Source organism: Puccinia triticina, chromosome 8A (assembly GCF_026914185.1).
Source record: "Puccinia triticina chromosome 8A, complete sequence".
NCBI classification, from domain to species: Eukaryota; Fungi; Basidiomycota; class Pucciniomycetes; order Pucciniales; family Pucciniaceae; genus Puccinia; species Puccinia triticina.
In genome coordinates, this window is record NC_070565.1 from 1,227,633 (window position 1) to 1,250,521 (window position 22,889).

General features: G+C 43.9%; 1 protein-coding gene across 1 annotated transcript; it reads right to left on the reverse strand.

Annotated features, from left to right (window-relative positions):
• Nucleotides 1-7,205: 7,205 nt before the first annotated feature.
• On the reverse strand, nucleotides 7,206-8,153 carry PtA15_8A136 (uncharacterized protein; the record flags this gene model as incomplete). Its single annotated transcript, XM_053171535.1, has 4 exons — nucleotides 7,206-7,312; nucleotides 7,390-7,596; nucleotides 7,670-7,961; nucleotides 8,052-8,153. The coding sequence occupies 4 exons, from the start codon at nucleotides 8,151-8,153 to the stop codon at nucleotides 7,206-7,208; spliced, it is 708 nt and encodes a 235-aa protein (XP_053022789.1).
• Nucleotides 8,154-22,889: the final 14,736 nt, after the last annotated feature.

Sequence of the window (22,889 nt, forward strand, 5' to 3'; positions counted from 1 at the left end):
GATTAGAGTTATAAAACTCTAAGACAAGGTTATAAGGGTTAATTCCAACGTAATTGTTGGGAATTATGGCGTAAGAATAAGGCAATTTGGGCCAATTTGGGCCAATTTGACGTAATAAAATGAATATAATTAATTTTAAAGAGGGGCCTGATAAATCAGGGGTGTTTTAATCCCTCTAGAATGAAGAACTGGTGCCTGTAAACAGGGGTGTTTCAAATCCCAGAAAGAAATAGCGGAGAATCTCAAGAGAAGGGGCTTAAACTTACTAGTATAAGACCCTAGGGGCACTTGAGGTTCTTCAGGCGTGAAGTTGGGCAGTTGGAGGCGCTCAGAAGTGGTAATCTTGAGGGCAGGGTGGTTACTGGACAGCTTCAGGGCGGAAATTGGGGCTAAAAATCACGAAAGTAGGTATTTTACCTGGCAAATCACAGGCTAATGAGGCTGTTGAAGGCGGGTAAAATCCTAATAGGTAATGTAAAGCTGGGGAATCTCTTTTTGGGCGGAGAAAGGGCCCTTTTTGTAGCCTAGGCAGGCCTCCAGGGGCGCCCAGGGGACATGGGGACACTTGTGGGCGCATTCTGAGGCAATTTGGTTGCGCTAGAAGGCGCTGTGGGTCGTGGAACCTTGGGGCTTGGATACAAGGGTTGCCAAGGACCATTTACAGAGGTTCTGCGTGATTTTACACATGCCTTACACGTCATGGGGGCTGGTTTGGGGGTTCTGTGACGCTCATTTCCGTGGAAATGTGCCACAGAAGGTACTAGAACTGGCTTCTGTGTACTTGTACACGTGTCAGCAGTGCTTTATACATGTTCTGGAGGCGCTCATTGATTGCTACAGTTCATTTTATCCCTTCTACACATTTACTACAGTTGTAATTTACGTGTAGTGAGGCTTGGGAGAAGCTGGGGCGCTTTCTAGTGTCTCCTGTGCACGCTGCAAGAGTTCTTTTCCATCTAGAATGTTTTATATTGAATGACGTGGTAATTACATCTTGTTTGGTGATTAATTACATGTGTACAAGCCCTATAACACATGTAATATTGTTATTGGGGCGTATTCTGGCCCATTCTTACTTATTGGTAGCCTGAGCGCTTTGGTTGCGGGCTAGTTTATGCATTATGCATATATGTACACTATGGGCGCGGGCTTGAGCTCTAGGCAACAGAACACGCGGGCTTGGGTGCGCCACGCAACAAATAAAGCTATCTTTTGAACTGTACACAACACCTCAGTTACGTCACTGGAAATGGTTGTAAATATATGTACTTATATATATATGTGCATACAAGTGCATTCACGTGGGGCGTGATGCACTTGTTTAAACTTTGAAGTTATTTTACACAAGGAAGGGATAATAATTAAGGGTATGTGTAAGTGAGGTACCCTAGGTTATTTTACCCGTAGAATAAGAATCTTCTATAATATTTCACATATTAATTACAGAAAGCTGAGTAATTAATTATTTATATATGTATTTAATGTTTTTGCGTAGTTTTACATATGTAAGAGTAATAATGTCTCTTTCATATGTAACACTACTTTTTATGGTTTTGTTTGTATTATTTCTATGTCACGGTGGCTCTGCCATAGTAGCCAGCTGACAACTACCTTGACCGCGACACAGCCTGACGTCCCCCTGCTGCGGGGTTGTGGCGACCATCCGGGTGCGTCCCTGATTGGTCGCCGTGGGCCCGCTGTGTACGCAGAGGAGCAGGAAGAAAACGGACTGACCGACGCCAAGCTGGCAATTGCAATGGCTGAGAACTTAGAAGGTAGTCACCACGCTCAACTCCCCTCTTCATGCCAGCTTGTATCCTTCGCACCTTGCTTCTCTATGGAGGCTCTGGAGTGCCAATCTGGACAGAATTCCTGAAATTATGGTGAATTCATCTCAAAATGGCCAACTCACCTGCCAAGGCGGCCAGGATGGCGCCTGCTGGCCAGGCATATCCGGCCATTCATGATTGTGAAACTTCATAAAATATTATGTGTCCTATGGGAGTAGAACCCATGTCTCTTATATCCATGTCAAGTGTACTAACCACTGTACTAAGGACACTTGGATATGAATGGCTGCAGGTGGGTGCAAGAACATCCACTGGTGTCAAATGAAGATCCCTAATTGAGGTTAAGACCTGTAAATGACAGGTCAAGAATGAGTGACACCAGCAGGTATGATAAAGCTAAGAGCAGCAGAACCACAACCTGACAATGATGAGTGCAAACCATTGTCAAAAGATACAGGACAATGAAACCAACAAACCAGGCATGGAGATGCCATTATAGCCATATTCTGCCTTGTTCCTCCTTCCATCATGAATTGTCTGTATAATTCAAGATAGAAGGAGGAACTGATCTGAAGCAAAAATGTGTCAGTGATAATATTGGTCATTGATGGATCTCAAAGTGTTGTGCCGGTCATTGAAGGTACTCCTCTCAAAGACTGACTTTACCGGTCATTGAGAGTACTCTTCTCTCAAAGACCAGAGGGGAGGTGTAAGAGGCTGTTTTATGGTCCTATTCACTGGTCTGGGTCTGGGCGGGGTCTTCTAAGTCAATAGACAAGGGCTGGTCTGGGCAGGGCTGGAGCAAGACAACTATGTCTTGGAGGGAATTCTAGAACCACTGTAACTCTGAATTGCAAAGGGGGGAGCTAGCTCAGGGGAAGTGGTTAGTACTTCCCTACTATGTACAACTGGAGAAGAGGGTGAAGGAAACAATTATGTAGAGGGGAAATGGTCCAAGGCTCACCTAGCTCAGGGGAAGTGGTTAGTACTTCCCTACTGAGCTAGGAGGGTGCAGGCGGTCAAGGTCTAAGAGTTCTGTTGGAGCTGGGTCTGTGACATTCCTGTGATTGTCCTTGTGGGCTCGCAGAAGGCGGGCTCACAGGAGGGAGTACAAAATCCCCTTGATTTACGGTCTATACCGGTCAACTGGGGAGGAGATAAACCTCTCAATGAACGGTGTGAGAATAAAGGCTGGTATGTTGGTGGAAATGTCCACTAACCACCCTCTTCAAGAATATTTGTGTCCGGGCCATGTGATTATTGGTGTCTTGGCTCCGCACTGCTACTATCCGCTAGCCTTCAGCGCCCCTCTCTGAGCCTGATCTATAGCGTAATAATCCACAAGTGAATAAAAGCTCTGCACTCCACAAGCACAGAATCCGCAAGTAACTCTGAAAAGTAAAGATAAGGTCACGACTAACTCTCCTAATACTCTAGTACGTCCGTAAGTGTAAGTACAATGATGAGTAATCCATAAGGCAATAGGATAATAGGATGAGGAAAGAGAAGAGAAATCCTGTCAGCCAGGCTACTATAATAAGTTAGAGCCCGGATAACTATTATAATATTACCAAAAAATGTATGTACTAATAGCGGCGCAGAGCGCTGCGTAACAATAAAATGAACTTCTTTCTTAAAAAAAGTTTTAGCTGCGGCGCGGAGCGCTGCGCATAAGAAAGACAAAATAGCTATATACATAATTAAAGATCCCTTGGACAAGAAGAAAAAATAGCTCCTGCCGCAGAACCAGCAGGAAAAAACACTGTACAATAGTTCAAACCTGTTCTCAGGCCAAGAGAACGGGTTCCCATATACTCTCAAGAGACTACTAAACCAAGAGTATTCTCCCTGAGAAATAGAAAGACTTTGGCCGGAGGGGAGAGGAATAGAACTATACTACTCCTCCTTCCCTGGCCGAGGAGTAATACAATCTGAACTACGCTATTCCTTGAACCAAGGAATAGCAAAAAGATCACATTACAAATAAAAATGAACAGGAGCAAAGGGACTAGTAGAATCCCCCTTCACTCCCGTCACTCTTGTCAGAAGCACGCTTTCCTCTGGCCAAGAAACCAAGGAAACATATGAAATGAGAGCTACAACCCTACCAGTTGTAGCTCAAATACATAAACAAGGGCCTTTTGGGCAAATAAAGGCCCCTCAGATACCTTTTTTAACCAACTTGACGCCTCGCCAGTCTTGCCCTCGTCTTATCGACCAGTGCGCCAGCCTGACTTTGCCTTGACTTTGGTTTCCTTTGGATTGACTGTTTTTTTTTGCCGCAGACTTCCCCTTAAAAGTAAGTCTGCGTTTTTTTTCTTTCTATTGGGATTAGCATCCCTATCTATATCCTCATGGGACCAATTTATTGTGCAACGACCCCCTTTCCAAGGGCCCGAGAAGTCACAGGCTACAACAACCCCTGCGCATCTTGTGCGCAGGCCCTGTAAGAACCGCAGAGGGCACTAAACCACCCCAGGCGCCCCTGGCCCCTCCGTTTAACCCCCTTTTTGGGTTCATTAGAAGTAACTGTTCGCAGTTACTTCGCACTTTCACTGCGCTTTTGCTGCGCGCTCCATTTCACCGTGCACAGTCACCGGTGTAGCTAGAGTAGTACTAGTACTCTTGGCATCACCGCGCCTGACAAATCTATCCACCTTTTCCCAGCCTTCCCTCCACGCACGTCACCGTTCCCACCCAATCCCACAGATCTGACACTTTCCCGCACTGGTCCTTCAGCACCGCCTGCTTTCCACACGTCATTCTCCCAGACTCCGCTCATCTTCGACGCTTGACCTCCCACCGTCCTCTGTCTTGCCCCCGCCAGTCAGTCTCTCACCACCACCTCCACACCAATTCCACTGTAAGAGTCCGGTGGACCCTCACTGAAAACAACGTGGAAAGCGGGGGCGAGGGGAGGAGGCCGGAACGGTGGGCTGAATTGCAGATGGGCTAGCCGGGAGAGAACAGATTCTCTCTGTAAGTACAACCAGAGAGAGAAAGAGAAGGGAAATGAGAAGAAGGCTTCCCTAGCTGGGAGAGAATAGATTCTCTGCCGGACTAGGAAAGATGGGGTTCAAGCACATGTATCTGTCTGCACAGGGGTTACATAATCCTCTGGCCCTTTGTGTGAAGCCCCCTAGGATAGGGGACTTTACATCCACCCGCTGGTGGAATCCGCTGTGGCTGTCATGGCTCACCTGCTGACGCGCCGCTGCTACCAGTCCACGTGTGTAGTCCGCCGCAGTCCAGCCCTGTCTTTCCGCTCCAATCTGAATACCCAATCCGCAATCCGTGCATTCCAGTCCGCGTGCGACTTTCTGTAAGCTTTCTTAGTGTGCTTTTCTGACATCATCCTCAGTGCTTATGTCACACGAATGCACTCTGCCTGAGCTTCTCTGTGCATTCCCGCTGTAAGACTCAAAAGTGGTTGTGAAAAACTTTTGCTGAATGGAGAAGGGGATGATGGAGGTGCAAACTCTGCCCTTCTATACTATCAGATAGCAAGACCCACCAAGCTAATCTTGGCAAGTTTTAATCAAGTGATAGGTCTGGTCTATTCCAGATGAAGTTGTTCAATGACAGGTATGTGAGAGTTGAGAGGGTTTGTGATGACGGAAAGGGTGAAAATTGAAGTGATGTTTCCTGTGGGGGTTGAACACAGGTCCTCAAGAGGGTGATATAAGAAGTTGAGAAGAGTGTCTGGACTGAGAAGGGTATATGTCTCAGTCGGGAGTTGAACCAAGAACCGGGTAACTCGTGACAGGTGCGTGATATGCAACCAGGAGATATCAGAGTATGAGAATATGAGAGTGAGCTCAGTGGTTATTGCAGATGAGAGGGATGATATGTTAATGTTATGAAGTGTAAGGGTGATGATAAAGGCTAATGGGTGATATCTGTATAACTGGTGGGTACTGAACTAAGGAAAAACAACTGGGGGGGAGAGAGCTCCTTATATAGACAAATGTGAGGGATTTTAGCTACAAGGGGGACCCTGGATGAGGGATTTTAGCTGGTGGGCTGCGTACAAGTGGTGTCAGAAGATACTAAATACAGGCAAAAGGTGGGGTGAAAAAATGAAAGATGAGGTCATACTATGCAAGGAGTGCATAAATGAAGCGGGAAAATGTCAAATACAGGGGTCAGAAGACTGCATGCAGCTGCAAGGGGTGCATAAATGAGTGGGGACATGTCAAATACAAAAGAAATGGGGTTGGTCCCCTGCATATGCAGTGGAGATAAGAGGGATATAATAGAGTATGTGTTTGGCTGGGGCTGAGTATGTGTATACCTGGGAAAGGTGACTTGAGGGGTGTGACAGGTTGATGACTGGGGCTGGCCGTGTCCATGAGGGTCCAAGAGGGTGTAACTTCCAATCCAGCTGGGTTTCAGTGATGCTTCCAGTGGTGACTAGGGGTAAAATTGGACGTAGAATCCATTTCTGAGGTCCATTTGGTGGTATCTTGAGACCTAGGGTGAGTAAATATATGTATGAGGAAAAACGTTTGATTTTTCACTTTTCTGTCTACCACACCGGCAGGAAGTCTTGCCTCCTAAAGGCCGCTGGTTGCTGTAGAACAAAGGTCTAGTGCATCGTATGTCAGCTTTTTTTCATCAGCAAAGATTTGGTAATGAAAAAATTGTGTACCTTGGCCAGCGGAAGCGGTGATTGTCCAAATGGCAGGCCGTGCACCGACTGCAGTCGACTGTAGGACTCCAAGGTAAGTTCGAGCAGGATTTCTTGGAATCTTTGGCGGAATCTTGTCTGCCAGGCAATCCCCGTTGGCTCCTAATCATCACATTGATTTTTTTATGAGATTCTGGACGTACCCTGATGACCGTCCCATACACATGCGTGGTAGCGCCATTAGCAATGTCCGGAACATTGTTTGGAGTGGGGGTGGGGCGTTGCCTCAGCCACATGACTACAGAAAGTTTCCATCATATTTCTTCCGGCGCCTGAGGTGGAAGTTAGGTCAAGAATTCCTTGCTGCAAGGATAGATAAAAAGAAGTAAAATTTGCACATACGACAAATAGTTGGCGTGCAAGCTGTAAATCTGTGTCTGAAAGGTCAGCTGACGCAAGCAAGGACTCCACAAGGGCGTCTCCGGCCACTAGACCAGCTCGTCGAGGTGGGGAGGGGGTTGGACGACGCTCAGCGGGCAGGGGTGTTGGAAAATCCCTGTCTTCGGGTAGGTTTGTGTTTTGGGGTCGGCCTTCGCGGGGAGGCGGGGTTCTAATGAAGCCGTCAAGACTTCTGTACACGCTACAGCCTTCTCCATCAGAGTATTCGTCATCGGGGTCGTCTTTGTCTTTGGACCTTGGGAGTGGGGGATCTAATTCTACATATCCAGAGGGTGAGGCAAGGCATTGGTAACTTACTCAAGGCAATCACTGAATCAACTTACAGTTTAGATTCCTACTTGATTGTGATTGTTGTCACTTTTGATGACCCGTGTGGAGGTGATGGTTGGCACTTGGCCGGGGGGGAAGTTCGCAGGTTGAAACTGTGGATCTACTGAGGCCATCAAATGGTTTACTTCAACGATGCGCCATGGATACAAGGAGCAGATAACTACATGATTGGAAACTTACCAATCACCATGGGGGCCCCCCGAACCACACGGGGGGCAGCTTGAAGGGACATGACAGGAGGTGGATGGGTGCCAACGGGATTGTCAGGGATGATACGGCTGGGTGCAATGTTTGGAGGGGGATTTGGTTGACCGATGTGATGGGTGTGAACGGGGTTTTCAGGGATGATACGGCTGGGTGTAATGTTTGGCGGGGCATTGTGTTGACCTGAGCGTGTCAATAATCAATGGTGATTATCAGCCTGTCATCATTGCTACAATTATGAGACTCTAAAACATACCTCCTCTTGCAACTTGCGGGGTCCGCACAAATCGGGGGGTCCGCGCAACAGCCTGAGAGGCAGGGCGTTGTTGTTGCTTGGCTTGAGGCTTGCGTGTTGCAGGGGGGGTTTCTTCAGCATAATTGCTGTCCACCTCAATCGATTGAGAAAAGGAGGTAGATGGTACTGTCAATGTGGCTTGTCGCATCTTGGGTACGGAGGGTAATAAGGGTAACCAATTGAGATGGTTCAAGGCGGAAAATGACGGGGTGTGGCTAATAAAACTCGTCACAGACTGCTTTGCTAGTTCAAGCTGGGGTTCAATGCATCAGTTTCACCGGGGGTCTTTATACCCTCATAACTTGCTCTGAACAAGCTACCCTTCCGAAATCCTGCCACTTACTGGCAATCTTTGGGGTCCGTCAGTTTGTTTGTAGTTCATTTGTGATCTGCTTGATCCGTTCGCGTCACACATCAGCTGGACTAGTTCTTTTGGTTGGGGCATGCTGGCAAGAGTTCCGTCAAAAGAGCGATTGGACTGATCAAGGAGCAGTGCGTGTGGATCGGAGAGGTACATACCTAATTTATTTTAGTGGTAAATTGATTCTGCTGCACACAGTTAGTTGGCTAATCAATAGAAATCTAGTAGTTTTTGAGCAAGTGGAATCATCTGAGATCCGTCCAAAATGGAGATGCAAGTATTGCAGCGGCCGGTCCATGATTTCAACAGACGCTCATTCACAAACGGCGACCCATCTGTTGAACCTTCCAAAGATTTTGCGGCCGGGTTATACCAGTCAAATTGACCAGCCTGAGAGTGTTGATGCAGTCGAGTATACTGATCCTCAAGTTCATCAGAATGATCAATTCAGTGACCAAGTTGAGATGGAATATACTGACGTTGGGCCCACCGAGGATCGGTCAGATTTGGGTGTGAGCAGGAGCGATGGCAACAAAGGGACCATGCGAGACGTGATTGATATCTTTAAGCCGGTTTGTAGCAACAAGGGCGAAGTTTCAGAGGTCAAAGGCGGAGAAGAAGGGGGTGTCAAGGATGAAGAGGAGGGTGATGCACCCAATGATTCCGGTTGGTTCCCCTTTGGGGGTTTGCTGGTGAGCAATCACAAGTCCGGTGAAGCCGGTACCTTCAGGTCCGCGGGGGTCAGGAGTGCTGATGAGGGGTTTGATTTCACACCCGCGGCACAGCCACTCATCTCAGTGCTTATGGCCAGTTATTTGCATAACATCCTTTCAAGGGCTCAATATCTGAAATTCTGCACACTGATGGAACTGTGTGGCACAAAACTCCGCAAGTGGACTGCAATATGGTGGATAAGGAAAAGTTTGAGGGCCATACTCAACATGGAACCCATCCAAAGAGAAAGTGTGTTCAACAACCAATGCTTTTCCCTGAGTTTCAAGAGGATTATTTCCCTAGTAAGTCACAATGCTTTAGTCAAAGATATTAAGGGCCTGTACCATAGGGCATGGAAATTGAAATTTTCCAAATTTATTTGCCTCAAAATTTCTTGGGACAAAAAATGATCCTGGCCAAAATGTAGGCCTGAGCCCAAATGTGAAGAATTACAACATTTGAACCCTCTGCTAGTTTTCAATTTTTGTGTACAGGGCAAAAAAAGTTGAAATTTTTCAAAATGGAGGCCCATGGTACAGGCCTTAACCCCATCCGCCCATTTCCATTGAAGATGACTTAACCTCTGTTCTGTAGGATTTGGCAAACCCATATGTGAATAAACACCTGTACTTTTACCCAGTAGATTCAGGTGGGAAAAACATATACAAATTGTCACAGAGTTACAAGTGGTGTGAGGCTCTCCTCAGGAATATTGTGCACAAATGGTGGCTGTAAATAAAAAACATTATTACATCTATGAGAGTTGTCAGTTACAATCAGGGGAGTTAGTAGTACCTATCTTCTTTTACCAACACTTGGATAAAATGTATGCCAAATGTGTCAAACCACAGCGTGAAGGCTCCCCACACCAGCCAGGTTTCAAGTTGAAAATACCTCCTAATCTGCAATATAATTCATCAAGGTTGCGCTCCATAGATTGTGAACAGTTTGAATTGAATTATTTTGAAATCTGCCTGTGGGGTGACAAACCAATATCATCTTTCTGCAAAAAACTATGGCGTGAGTGAAACTGGTGCCCAAAGGCTGAAACAACATACTAATTATACATATTTTGTTTTTTTTCAGCGGGGGAGTGTAAGGGGTGAAGTCCCCTTCACTGGGAACTGGGCTTGGAGGAGGCACGGAGACGATTTCTAGGACCAACCAGGGGTGAGGAGCTTGTATTGCGCTGGCTCAGAGAGAATGAAGGTCAGTTCTCTCCTGATGAAAGGGAATGAGGAAGAACAAGAGAAGGGAAAAGGTCTTACCTGGCTCAGAGAGAATGAAGTTCAGTTCTCTACTGAGCCAGAGAAGAAGAGAGGTCGAGCTATGTACAAGCATGTGAAAGGCCAGGTGTCCATTGGTGACACCTTGTGAACCCCAAAGGAGGAGGGGGGTTTACAGGGAGAATGGCAATTACTCTGCAATTGATTTACCCAATGAATGGCGGCAGAAGTCTGACGGGAGGATCATTAGACATGTCCCAATTGCCCTATATTGTGATTATACATCTGGAAACCAATCCAAAAAATGGAACAAGCACATCAGTTATTATTTTACACTTGCAGGTCTTCCACCCAGGGTGTCAAATCAGCAGTATAACTGCCATTTCCTCTCAACATCCAACACTTCAGGGCCATTGGAATTGGCCAATCAAATAGTAGATGAACTGAAGTAAGTTCATTTGTTTAGATAACAGACTTGTAATAATCCAATAGCTGAAGTATGCCCCTTGAACTTTGAGCAGTGATATCACAAAAGACGGATATTTTGCATATGACTGTGAATTACAACAAGAGGTTCTTGTGTCAACTGTGGTTCTCTGCTTCCTAGGAGACTTGTCAATGCATGCAGAAGTTACCAATACTCCTCTTCCAGGTGCTGCCTTGAACCCCTGCCGCATTTGTCATTTGGGTGTGCAAAAGCGGTCAGATAAATCAGGAGAAGATTACATTTATCATTTCTTGGGCATGGACTCTTTGGGTAACAGGGTAAGTATCAGAGTTGTTATCCAAAAAAAAAGAAAACATTTTGCTTACAAAGATGGTGCACATCATTTAGGATGTGGTGGATTATAGAAAATGGAGTGAAACCATTCAACGCTCTCATGAACTGTGGGAAGCTGCTTTGAAATATTCCAAAAACGCCTGTATTGAAGAATCCAAATCATTACGTGTCCAAGATGTTCTCAACAAGGCATTTGTAGATATACTTAAATCCCGAAAGAAGTGTTGAAATGTTGTAATCCTCAGTGGTCAAAATCAACACATCAGGCATGGACTTGGTAGCCTATTTGGTAAAGGCAGCACTTCTAGTATAGTGTCTTAGCTTCAAGCTAAGGTCGCTGGTTCAAATCCTGCCCATTTCAATCATTTTCTGCTAAGCGTCTGCAAAATGCATTGTTAGTTTGAACAAGAAGAAATCAGAGCTTGCAAAGATAATGGCACTGGACAAGCACCAGAACCACAAACTGTTTAACCGGTTCCTACAATTGCTGGGTAAGATTTGGTCACTCTTAATGAATTCTGACTATGATTGGGAACTAACATCATTGAATCATATTTGTACCTGACTCAGGGTTTGATGGGTGCCAAGACACACCAGTGGAAGTTTTGCATGTCATACTATTGGGCGTCATCAAATACATTGCCATAGATTTCCTCAGCAATACAATCAAGCCACGGCATTTGAATGATCTCCTGGGAGCATCACAATCATTTATCACTGATGCACTTGACCTCCCAAAAATAAATGCTGCTTACTTGTATAAGCATCACAAAAGCATGGTTGGAAAAGATTTCAAGATCGTTCTTCAATGTGCAACTTTTGTTTTCTTCCAGTTCATGGATGAACAGCAGAAAGAATTATGGTGTGAATTGTGCAGAATGGCACCCTATGTCTTCCAGACTCACATAATTACTGACATGCAAGTTTACCTGAAGGAAATGGAGATATTGATTGATAACTTATTATTACAGCTCATGAAGTGCAATGCAAGATGGGTGAATAAACCAAAGTTTCATATGTTGATCCACCTGGTACATTCCATTGCACGATTTGGTCCAGCCAGCCTGTTTGCAACTGAAAAGTATGAGAGCTTCAACAGCATACTCAGAAATGCTTCAGTCCACTCAAATAGGCAACATCCGGGAAAGGATTTGGCAGTATTATTTAGCAATTTCCAATGCCTGAGGGCCATTTTGTCAGGTGCTCTTCTTTGGAATCACGTCAAGCAATGCTATTTTAGAGCATCAAAAGAATTGAGACGTATATTTAAAATGGAAGACATACAACAATCAATAGGCTATGTTCATTCAAGTATTTATGGGTCAGGGGATGAGTTACCTGGAATATCACTGGCCAAGTCACCCAAAGCAGATAGAGTAACTGTACCCAGGGAGGTTAGTGATAAATATCCCAATCACCAGTTCACTCAAGAATGCTGTTTGAAAATGACCAATAAAGAAAGTGTGCGGAAAGGTTATTTTGCATATGTTCTGCGGCCAGGGAATAGGCCGGCAGTCATTGGCAAAATTCATTCAATCTGGAGAGCTTCCTCAAGATCATCAATAGTTGGCCCCAAATCTCACATCATCTGCTTGCAGGTTAATGAGTTTGAAAGATCAACTGTCTCTGACTACTACCAAATGAGGATCCTCAAGAGAACAAATAAAAACCATGTGTGCTCACCTGAGGTATTTCAATATCATGTGCAGTATCAAATGAAACATAAAATAAAATCTAATCCACACCTCAATTAATTACAGGAGATAATGGTTTCCCTCAATGTGCAGCACAACTGCCATGATGGTGGATGTCAAGTTAAATTGGGTTCAAGGCCTATGAATGATACCCATAAAGACAACCCAGCAAGATACATGGTGGAACACAACCCAACTGATTCTTTCATTCTCAATTCATGCTCCTTTCATGGCTGCTTATTGGGAGCGCAGTGGGAGATGGGCGGAGTCCAAGAAGCGCAAACGGCAGAGGCACCCAAACCCTCGAGCGCGCTAAAATGAGCGCTAGCGCGAGGGGTGGAACGCCTCCTCCAGCGGGAACCACCATGAGCTGGGGGACCAAGCCGCAGCAGACGAGCGGCCAAACCTAAGTGTCAGATTTCGGGCCCAGGCCCGACCCGGTTGGGCACGACTTCGCCTCAGCTCAACCCAGCTCTGACCAGCTCAAACTTCAGCGTTGCTCCCACTTCCGGAATCACTCAAGCCTCTGAGCTTAAGTTTCCTTCCCCGCTCTCTTTTCCTTGCGACCAAACCAGGGCGTTGCTTGTACAACCAGCCCTGATGAAGCAGCCACAAACTAACCCTCCTTGCATACCGTGTCATACAGACCACGAGCGCATGGACAAAGATTCTGCCCGGGCTAGTTGCGACAAAGCCACCGCGATACAGTCCCTATTCACCTGGACTGGCCTCATGTAAACAGGACCAGATGCTTGGTACGTAGCAACAGTGATTTTACCTGTTTGCTGCAAGAGGACCTTAAAAGGGACTGACTCTTTCCCCCTTTTCTCTTTCTCCTCAGTCGTTCCCAGATCCAGCATTTCCCTGTTTACCCACTCGACTCACAAACCAATTCGCCTCTACCCTTCACCTAGCCTCACATCACACACCAGCATTGTATTTCCCTTACCTTTATCATCAGCGGTAGCGCGACGACCTCGTTCTGCGCCATTGCCATTCTCGGCCTTTATTTTTCTTTTTAGCCTCATAGCCTTCCTATCTCCTCTTCACTTCCTTCAACTCTCATACACTTCGTGTACCATATACTTGTGGCTGCTGCCTTACTCCTGCCCTTAAGGTACACAACTCATCATGTTTTATTCTCTCCTAGTCTTCTTCATGATGTTCTCAACCATGAACTAACTTAAACTGCAATTGAACCCTTAAGTCTTGCTATTCTCACAGATTTACAGTCTTGAATCTTCAACCCGAACAACAGATCAACATCCCAAGAATCTAGGGCAGCAACAACATGGCAACTTCCATCGCATCAAAAGAGGAGCTGGCGTGCCTCCCCACCCTTGAAGGAGATTCCAACTATCCCCTGTGGTCTCGCCGCATGAAAACCTTCATGAAAAACAAGAACCTATGGAACGTGCTCATCAACAACCCGGGACCTAACCCAGCTCAAGCGCTCAAGAAACAGCTCAACGATGTGGTGAGCCTCATCAAAAGCACCTTCACTCTCCGCAGGCTCCAGGAATCAACTATCAGGGCAACCAACCACTCAGGACAACAACACGGAACACCAGACACAGGACCCAGGCGCCTCAACATCAAACACTCCATCATCGCCAAATCCAGACATGCATCAAACATCAATCCACATTGGTCATCAACTCAACAGCCCTTTCCTTGTCTCTTGGTTTCACACTAATGCACCTACTTTGGGATTAGTACTTGTCTCATCTTCATGCGCCTCATCCCTTTTGTTCATTTCTCTTACACTTCTCCTTGATTGAAGTTTTTCACTGTTTCAGTTTTCCCACAACCACAAGTCAACCGCCCCCCAGATTGTCTATATAAACTGCCCCTTTGTCCACACTTTTGTCCCCCATCAGCTCATCAGACAGTAGTTGGTCAATAGTTATGTAGTCTCATAGTTACCTTATAGTCAATTACAGTAGCCATTCTGCCTTGACAATTATATCATCTTGCCTGCTAAACATCCAGTAACCATTCTGTGGGAGAGCATTACTTACTTCGCCATTTCATCACCTTACCCTGATATCTTCTTGATCTTCTGCACCACACATTTTCTTGACACCAGGGGAGACTTTGACGCACTCTCCGGAGAGTGCCAGAGTGTAATTTTATGTTGATTCAGGTCTGATGTTAGTCACATGTGCATTAGGAAGTGATTAGTAAATGATTCAGAAGTGAATGAGAATTGTGTTGGGAGTTATGTGGAAGTGATTCAGAAGTGGACGGGAAGTGATTCAGAAGTGGGTTGGAACTTTTACCAGAATTGAGTTGTAAGTGAGTGTGAATTGTGCCAGAAGTTGAGTGGGAGTTAATAAACATAACTCATTCAGTTCCTAAGTGGAAGTTTAGGCCAAATGGAAAAAGGTTCAAATTATATTGAAAGCTAATTCAGCAAGAGCTTATGTTGAAATAATGTTAGATTCTAGTTCAACTCAATCATAAATAATCTTATCCAATAAACCTCCAAAAAATGCCTTAAAGTACCTTTCAAAATGTTTACTTTGCAAAACAACAGGCAGAGTTAAAATCCCTTCTGGCAAAGCGTTTTGTTTTGACATTTGGATACACATTTTCAAAATTACAAAGCTAACTACAATTACTTGATGGCTAGACAAGTTTAACTAAAATTATAGTTTCTACCATATGAAATAATTGTGCTTTTGGCCCCAATCTTATGAATTGGTACTCAGCATATCACATCAAGCAAAAAAATGTGTGTAACATACATATTTTTACAACATAATCTTACCAATTTACAAATAATTCAGAAAGACATGATTGCGCATAGGTCTCTGAGAGATTTGATATTCGTCTAAGGGACAGGGCTAATGATTTCAGTGTTTTGATATCTTTACCTTGAAGCATGTTTTTTGCAGATCCAATCGATGTCTTCTAATAGCATTTCACCACACATCGTTCCAGTATGTGATGGTGAGGAGCCCAAATACTGTACAAGGACCAAACAAAGCTAACAATAGATTTTAGGATATCATCATGGTCAATAATATTCTTGGGGTTGGATTGCCCCAATATATGGAAAGGAGACAACCTCCTTGCATGTTTTTCTCAGTTCCCGTCTTTACCACAAAAAACAATTGAATTATCCATTGCTCTCCAAGCATGTCTTCAACTTTCTGCCTCGGCCAATTTATCATATCTTTATCTTCTTCTAGTCCTTTTGGCCTGACCTCTGATGTCCCTCAGGTAGCCTTCCTTCAACGTGGGCACCATCGAGTTCATGTATATTGTGCACCGCAGAATAGGTTTGGTGATCTCAGTGAAAACCAAAGTCGCCATCTAGGTCCCCTGTTAGGACCAGTTTCAAGCTGTTCAACTCCAGTAACAAATCGAGATATCCCCCCCCAACAATGTTTCCCTTGTTAATTTGCGTGCCTTTCTTGTGAAAAAGAATTGCATAGAGCCTCAGCTCAGGGGCTGCGTCTTCAGCCGTTTGGAAAACATAGCTCAAGTAGAATTAGCCTTCAAAACTGCAAACGTGGATCTCATTCCAATCTGGAACTACAACCCAGCTGTTTTCTTTGAAATTCCACAATTAACATCTCAAACCACTCCAGATGGCTCGAACTCCAGACTACCCCCTTGGCTTTTGGCATCACTTCAACAGTGCCAAACAGATATGAAAACACATCAGCTATCCGCCCTAGAATTCCTCCTGAAGAATGAGGACCCGGAAAATCACGACCCAGAAGCCTTGTGGTACCACAATGATAATGCCTGGCTTCGTGATCGCTTCGATGTCGAGTCTAATTCTAGCGAGACAAATTCCCACAATCACCAAAGGTCCCAAGGATCAATACTAGCTGACGATATGGGATTAGGAAAGACGTTGACAACACTTGCATTCATTCTGGCAACAATTAACAAAGGAAAGAGCTTTCGAGACGGTAATACCAACACACGATCAGCTGCTACTCTAGTCATCTGCCCTCTAGCAACCCTGTCAAATTGGCAAAACGAAATCAGTCTTCATTTCAGAGATCACGCAATAAATTACAAGGTATTCCACGGAGATGATCGGAAAAAAATATCGAAAGAAGACCTGCAGTCTGCAATGCTTGTCTTGACAACTTACGAAATGATTGGGACAAGCGGTAACAAGAAACATACCAACCAGATTAACATTGAATCTCTGGGCATATTTTGGTTCAGGATTGTCTTGGACGAAGCACAGTAAGTGAAATAATTCATGTGAATGAGCATTGGACTTGGTTCTGATTCATATTTCTGCATGATGATAGTTTGATAAGGAATCCAGAAACCAACCGAACCCAAAGCATCCATAACCTTCAGTACCAGTTTGTTCTTTGCTTAACGGGGACACCTGTCCAAAACAGATTGACTGACTTGCAAAGCTTGATCACACTATTGAAAATATATCCTTGGAGCGAAGAATGGGTCTGGAAGAGCTGTCTGGTTCCTCAAATGAATGTTGGATCTCGAGAGGCAATCAAAAGCTTGAATAGACTGATGGAAGCAATTTGTTTGAGAAGAACCAAGGACGTTTTGTTGAATCTACCAGAAAAAGTTGAGAAATGTGTTGTAGTGAACATCAGCTCAGAATGGGAGGATATGTTAAAAAATTTGCACCAGTCTTTTATCCAACTTTTTGGAAGGTTACGAGCGGCGGGGGAGAGATGGGATTCTTCGGAGTTTTTCAAACAGTTAACAATGCTTCGCCAATTTTGCAATCATCCGTTATTTGCACAATCAGAGATACACTTCCAACCTGAATGGCGATGGCAAGATTCGGGAAAGATCATCCACCTAGTTGAGAATCTCAAGTTGTTTTTGCGAGGAGTTCAAGGAGTTGAAAGGACAAAGGCGGTGGTTTTTTCCAGCTTTACTGGTTTTCTAGGAATGTAAGTGAATTTTAATTTTACAAAATTACAGTAGAAAGCTGCAGATGCTGATCTCACCTTGAAGTATTGAACGTGCACTTGAGGAGAATGATATTCAATCAACCTGGCTTACTGGGGAACAGACTATTAAAAGGCGCAATGAAAATCTGAAAATTTTTTGAATCAACAAAGAATGCAATGTTCTTTTGGCCTCAATGGTAGGAATTGATTTACGTTGTGCACAGAATGTGTACATGATGGCAAGTCATAGACATTGTGTTACATGTATAAAGGACAAATCTGATAATAATACATTATTTAGGAGCCAGGTTGGAACCCCGCAGCAGAAACCCAAGCCATTGATTGACTTTACCGCTTGGGACAGGCACATCCAGTTCATGTCTATCGATACTATCTGAGAGGAAGTCTGGAAATGAATATCTACCAGGTACAGAAGAGGAAAGGGGAGCTTGCACTGTAAGTGACTATGAATTTATATTTTGTGTTTGCATTCACTGAAAGTAGAATTGGTGGTGGAATAGGCTCAGTGTACCATCGGGGGGAAATGAGAATTACGAATGTGCTCAGTTACTGATGAGAAATATGATGGGTTGAAAAGTAAGCACTCATTACTTACTGTATTAAAACCTATCCAACTGTTAGCAATTCAGACATATTGATTGGATCCTGAGGATTAAGTAGAATTTTCTGCGACTCGGAAAGTGTGGACAGGTATTCGGGTGCATAACAGTTTAACGGGAGATTGCAAGGGACATCTTTGAAAGAATCTCGAGACAATAGGGCCAAAGTCTTCCTACGAGCTTCCAAAATGTAATCGTGTACAAATTGACGTCCTTTGGTACATGTCTTTTTCTGAATGAATATGTTGTCCAGTTCTTGAGAGAAGGTTCCAAATTCTGTTGATCTCCAACGTAAGGGTATTTTGACAAGATTTCGGGGAGGATTGATTTCGGTGTCAGAGGTAGCCTTGATGTTGTCAAATAGCGCTTTGATGTTGGAGTTGAATGGGAGTGTGGAGAGTGTTTCTTGACAATGCTGGGAAATCTAAAATCCAGGAATTCAACAAAAGAGGGATCAGGGAAGAAATGATGAAATTTGCATACCTGCATTCGCACTTTGGATCTACTCTCTGATTTGCTCTTCTTCAATTTAAACGCATGGGAAAAATGACCTAATCGTATTCCTTTCTGCCTTCCCATGAACCATCTATGAAGAATACCAAGCTGCAAGGAGGTGTTTGAAGCCTGAACCGGATCCATGAAAAAGTGGGTGAAAGCTCCAGAAGTGTAGGCATTCCTCCAATGCTTCAAGACAAATCTCGCAAAGAGCTGATTCCAGTGAGAATCCCAGGGATGAGACCAGGCAAACGTTACACCAGTGAAATTGGATTCTGAGAGGTCTTGTAAGAATAGTATTCGGAATGCTGGTGATATCTTTTGAGATGTTGGCAATGCTGGATTGATTGGAATGGGATCTATGGGACGCATTAGAATGGAGTCTGGAAGGTTTGAGCCAACGTGAAAATTGTGGGCAGAGGGAGAGAGCATCCAAGAATCTGAAGGTTTTTTCTTGTGGTTATATTCTATATCTAGGAGAGCTCGAATGAATGCAGACATACAACGAGAAAATGGTGAATTGGAGTTGGGCAAGATTGTGGAATAAGCAAGATTAACTTGTGCAGCACCAGCTGGAGGTTTGCCATCACAGAAGTGAGTCTGGGATGGAGGCATTGCAAAGTGAGGAAAGTCGAGAAGAGAAATGTGCAATTGAGCATGGGGCAGGAGGGAGAAGGGTCAGATTATATATTGTAACATTGAGCAATGGTATTTCAGAATAAACAAGGGGATGAGTATGGTCAGAATTATGTAGCTTTCAGGTAAAAGGGGTTCATATGTTATGTAAACTACAAAGGGTGCTTTGAAATGTTGATCGTTATTTGGTTACAGTGAAAGGGTTGAATTTTCATACAGAAACCATCGCCATGCTTCCACAATTGATTGCATGTCATTCAATCAGGCAATTATGGTAATTAAACAACACTCAACTGCGTCACACACGCCTGAGGAACCCATATGGAAGAACCTCTCAGCTTATATCGTCAAAATCTTTGCACCTGTCTTTCGCTTGCCAAACAAAATATCCCACCTTGAAAAGACACCAACTTGATATGAGATTGCTGAAGCAATCACTATGGATTTTCTTAATCACTGGCGTGAAATCCAGCCCACTTCCCCGTTTCTTATTCCTCATTCATCACATCAAATTCAAGAAAGTTGATTCTCAAAGCGTGTACATAGACAAGAGATTATCTCTTTTTGCTAGACAAATCAATACTCTTGACTGCCTTTTTCCCAAATTTTACGTGTTTATCTTCTTGTGATTTGTACATGGGGGGAGTATTGAGCTTCTCACCCATTCACACCAAAATTCAGATATACTTTCTAACACGGTGAAATGTGGATCATATGCAAACACACTGCAGAGCCAGCTTTGGCACGCATAGAACACATGAATTGAGGAATGAAGAGATGAAAATCAGGACAAGATTTCATGAGTCATACTATCCATTGACATGCCCGTTGGAATTTTTGATACATTTATTGTGTGAGACAAAAAAGAAGTGGTGTAAAATTGAGTTAGGTCCGCTCGTGTCAATTTTTTTTGTTTTTCTTTCTTCTTAAGGCAACAGGGAGCCTCCAATCCTTCACTTTCAGCTGGAACCTCTTCTTTGGAGCACCCCTTAAGCCATATTTTGATATTTCAGATCGACCAAGTTTCACCGCACACTTGACCTAACAAAAGCTCCAAAAATCTATCAGGAAATGTCATATGTGTCACCTGAAAAATCATGATATTGAACCACACATACACCTACAGCAAGTAAACCACCAAGACTTGGGACTCGCGATGCCATGCCCCCAAACCGAATGGAATCGCCAGCGCTAATTGTCTGAAAAGTTTGAAGTGCCTGACGACTGAGTGAAGCCAGTTTGATACAGCCAGATTGGGACTGAAAAAGGAAATTGAATAGACATTTTTTAAGCGTATAATTTCTCCTCTGAAACTATTTATTAATTCTAGAGGGAAATTCATACCTGCTTCATGGTCCCATCAACTACCTTAATGTGAGTCACACACTCCCGAATTGGATGCCACTCCACCTTCGCCACTCGAGCCGTCCCAAATACTTGTGCATTTTCATATTCGTATAATCCGGGAAGTTGCCCCTGGTGTACATACCAGTCTAACATCTCTACTTTAATTGTTGGTTGGTCTGAATCAGGACATATGGTTAATTTTCCGCAAAAGAATACCTGGCTAGAACTATCATTGAGGATGGGATGATTAGCTGCATCCAACGACTTGAGAACAATGTGATATTCTTGATAGCTATTGTTGCGGTAGTGAAGATGAAATAAGGCTATAAGGGTTTGCATATGAATCTCTCTCCCATCACTGTGTATACTACGCTTGTTTGAAATAAGTACATTTGCTGCAATTTCAATCATTCTGTTGATAAATTGAGCTGATTAATATGAGAGCTAGTGAAGTGCTCGGGGACACCAAGAGCAAGGGAGGTATGAGAAAAAACAGACCCAACCACCTCAAGGGTTGATTCATCTTATGGCCCACATGTGTGATGGGTCTGGCAGTGATCCTATTCGGTGGTTTGAGCCAACAAAGGCAACACTTCTTCTCAGGCCTTCATGAATTTTTTAACATTAAAGATTAATTGCGGGGACACCATTACATACGGTAGTTACTTTAGTGGTATTCACAGGTGCCTTTGTCCTTCACCGTTGGTAGTTGGACCACCCCTTACAATCACCGTGGGTTTGGTCCTGAGGGTGTTTGTTTGTTTGTCTGTTTGTTTGTTTGTTTGAATTTGTTTTCAGCAATCCCCTTGTGAATTTATTCCCTTTCACTCTTCTATTTGGACACACTTGGTCCCTTTCAGGCCTGACAACATGCCAGTGTCACTGCAATGTACGCGCGTACATGGTAGTGACATGAGTAGTCTTCTGCTTCTTGTCCCCTCCTCTGACCACAGACATGGGACCAATGCCCTATAATAAAGACTAACCAAATTGTATAAATTTATGCATTGTATCTGGCCCAACAAAAAAGGCAACAGTACCAAATGTTTTTGTTGTCAATGGCATTGGTCCCAATCCCGTTGGAGACCCCAGTCCCTGGCTTCTGCCAAGCTCTGATCCAAACATTCAATCTATAGTAAAAAAACTTCTCCATAATTCATTATCTTCTGAAAATTGTGTTGACAAAATTCCAACCTTGTAATTAAGTTGCATCTCAAAGAAAATTTCACAAGTGTTCAAACTAAATCTTGGAAGTAAAATTAGATTATTTGTTTTCTGAATGCTTCTCTGAAGGCAGACGAATAGAAATTTGGATGGAAATCACCTATCTTTGATGCATCCACAACACTTACAATATTTCAAGATGTTTATCAACCCATTTTATTAGTGGTTGCATTTCTTCAATGTAAAGTGCGATGTAGGTCTTTCCTGCAGATCCTAGTTGTGTCCTGCATTCCGATTCTGTGAGACTTTTTACATGTGGTGCACCTGACCAAAAATAATCCGCAGCCAGCAGAAATTGTTAATATTATCATCTCCCCCACATTAGAACAACTAAACTGGCCTTCAAATTACGTTGAATTTTATCACCATGGTTATGTCTCAAGGCTCAATGTATCCACCCAATTCCACCTCATCTCCTGGTCCGAACCCTCCACAGTTGAAATCATCCAGCCCAGGTTCACTAATTATGCGCATTGGGGGGGGGGGGGGGGGGGGGGGTGATGAGAAATAGGCAATTGCTTGGCATTAGTCATTACTCTTTTAACTTTGGCTGTTGATTTTAATACCCAGAAAGATAGCACAGATGTTTTCGCCCCAGATCAACAGCCACAAGAAATCTGTCAGATGAGTTGTCCCAATCCAAAAAAGATGGCTTGTGATTGGTACTGTCCCGGCTATGAATACACTTTCATCTCTTTCTTTTTTGAAGACCCGGAAAAAGCTCTCCAGACTGTGGAATCCACTGTCTGCATCCAGAAAATAACATTGTGAAGTCATTTTTGCGGGTGAGGAGAAGGGTTCCTTGCAAGCACGTTTGTGTTGTAGCAGGCGTAAAGACAAACCCCCTGGGTATGTTAAAAAGGCTTATTTCAAAAATATGTCACATTTCCAGAGGATAAAAGAGAAACTGAGCACAACAAGACAAAATCTGACTCCAGAAGCCAATCACATCAAAGTTACTATCAGGTTGGTTAAGTTTGAAAAAGCAGTTTTTCAAAAGGGAAAGCATGATTTGTTTTTCCGTTTTGTTTTTGAATGGGTCATTTGGGTGAAAAATAACTCATGGCTAGTGTGAAAACCTGGCTCAGGAGCCATCTACCCAAATCTTGAGTTCATGTCTTTCTTTTTGTTAATTCTTTGCATTGTCTCATATCATACTCAAATCACAAGTCGTCCCTT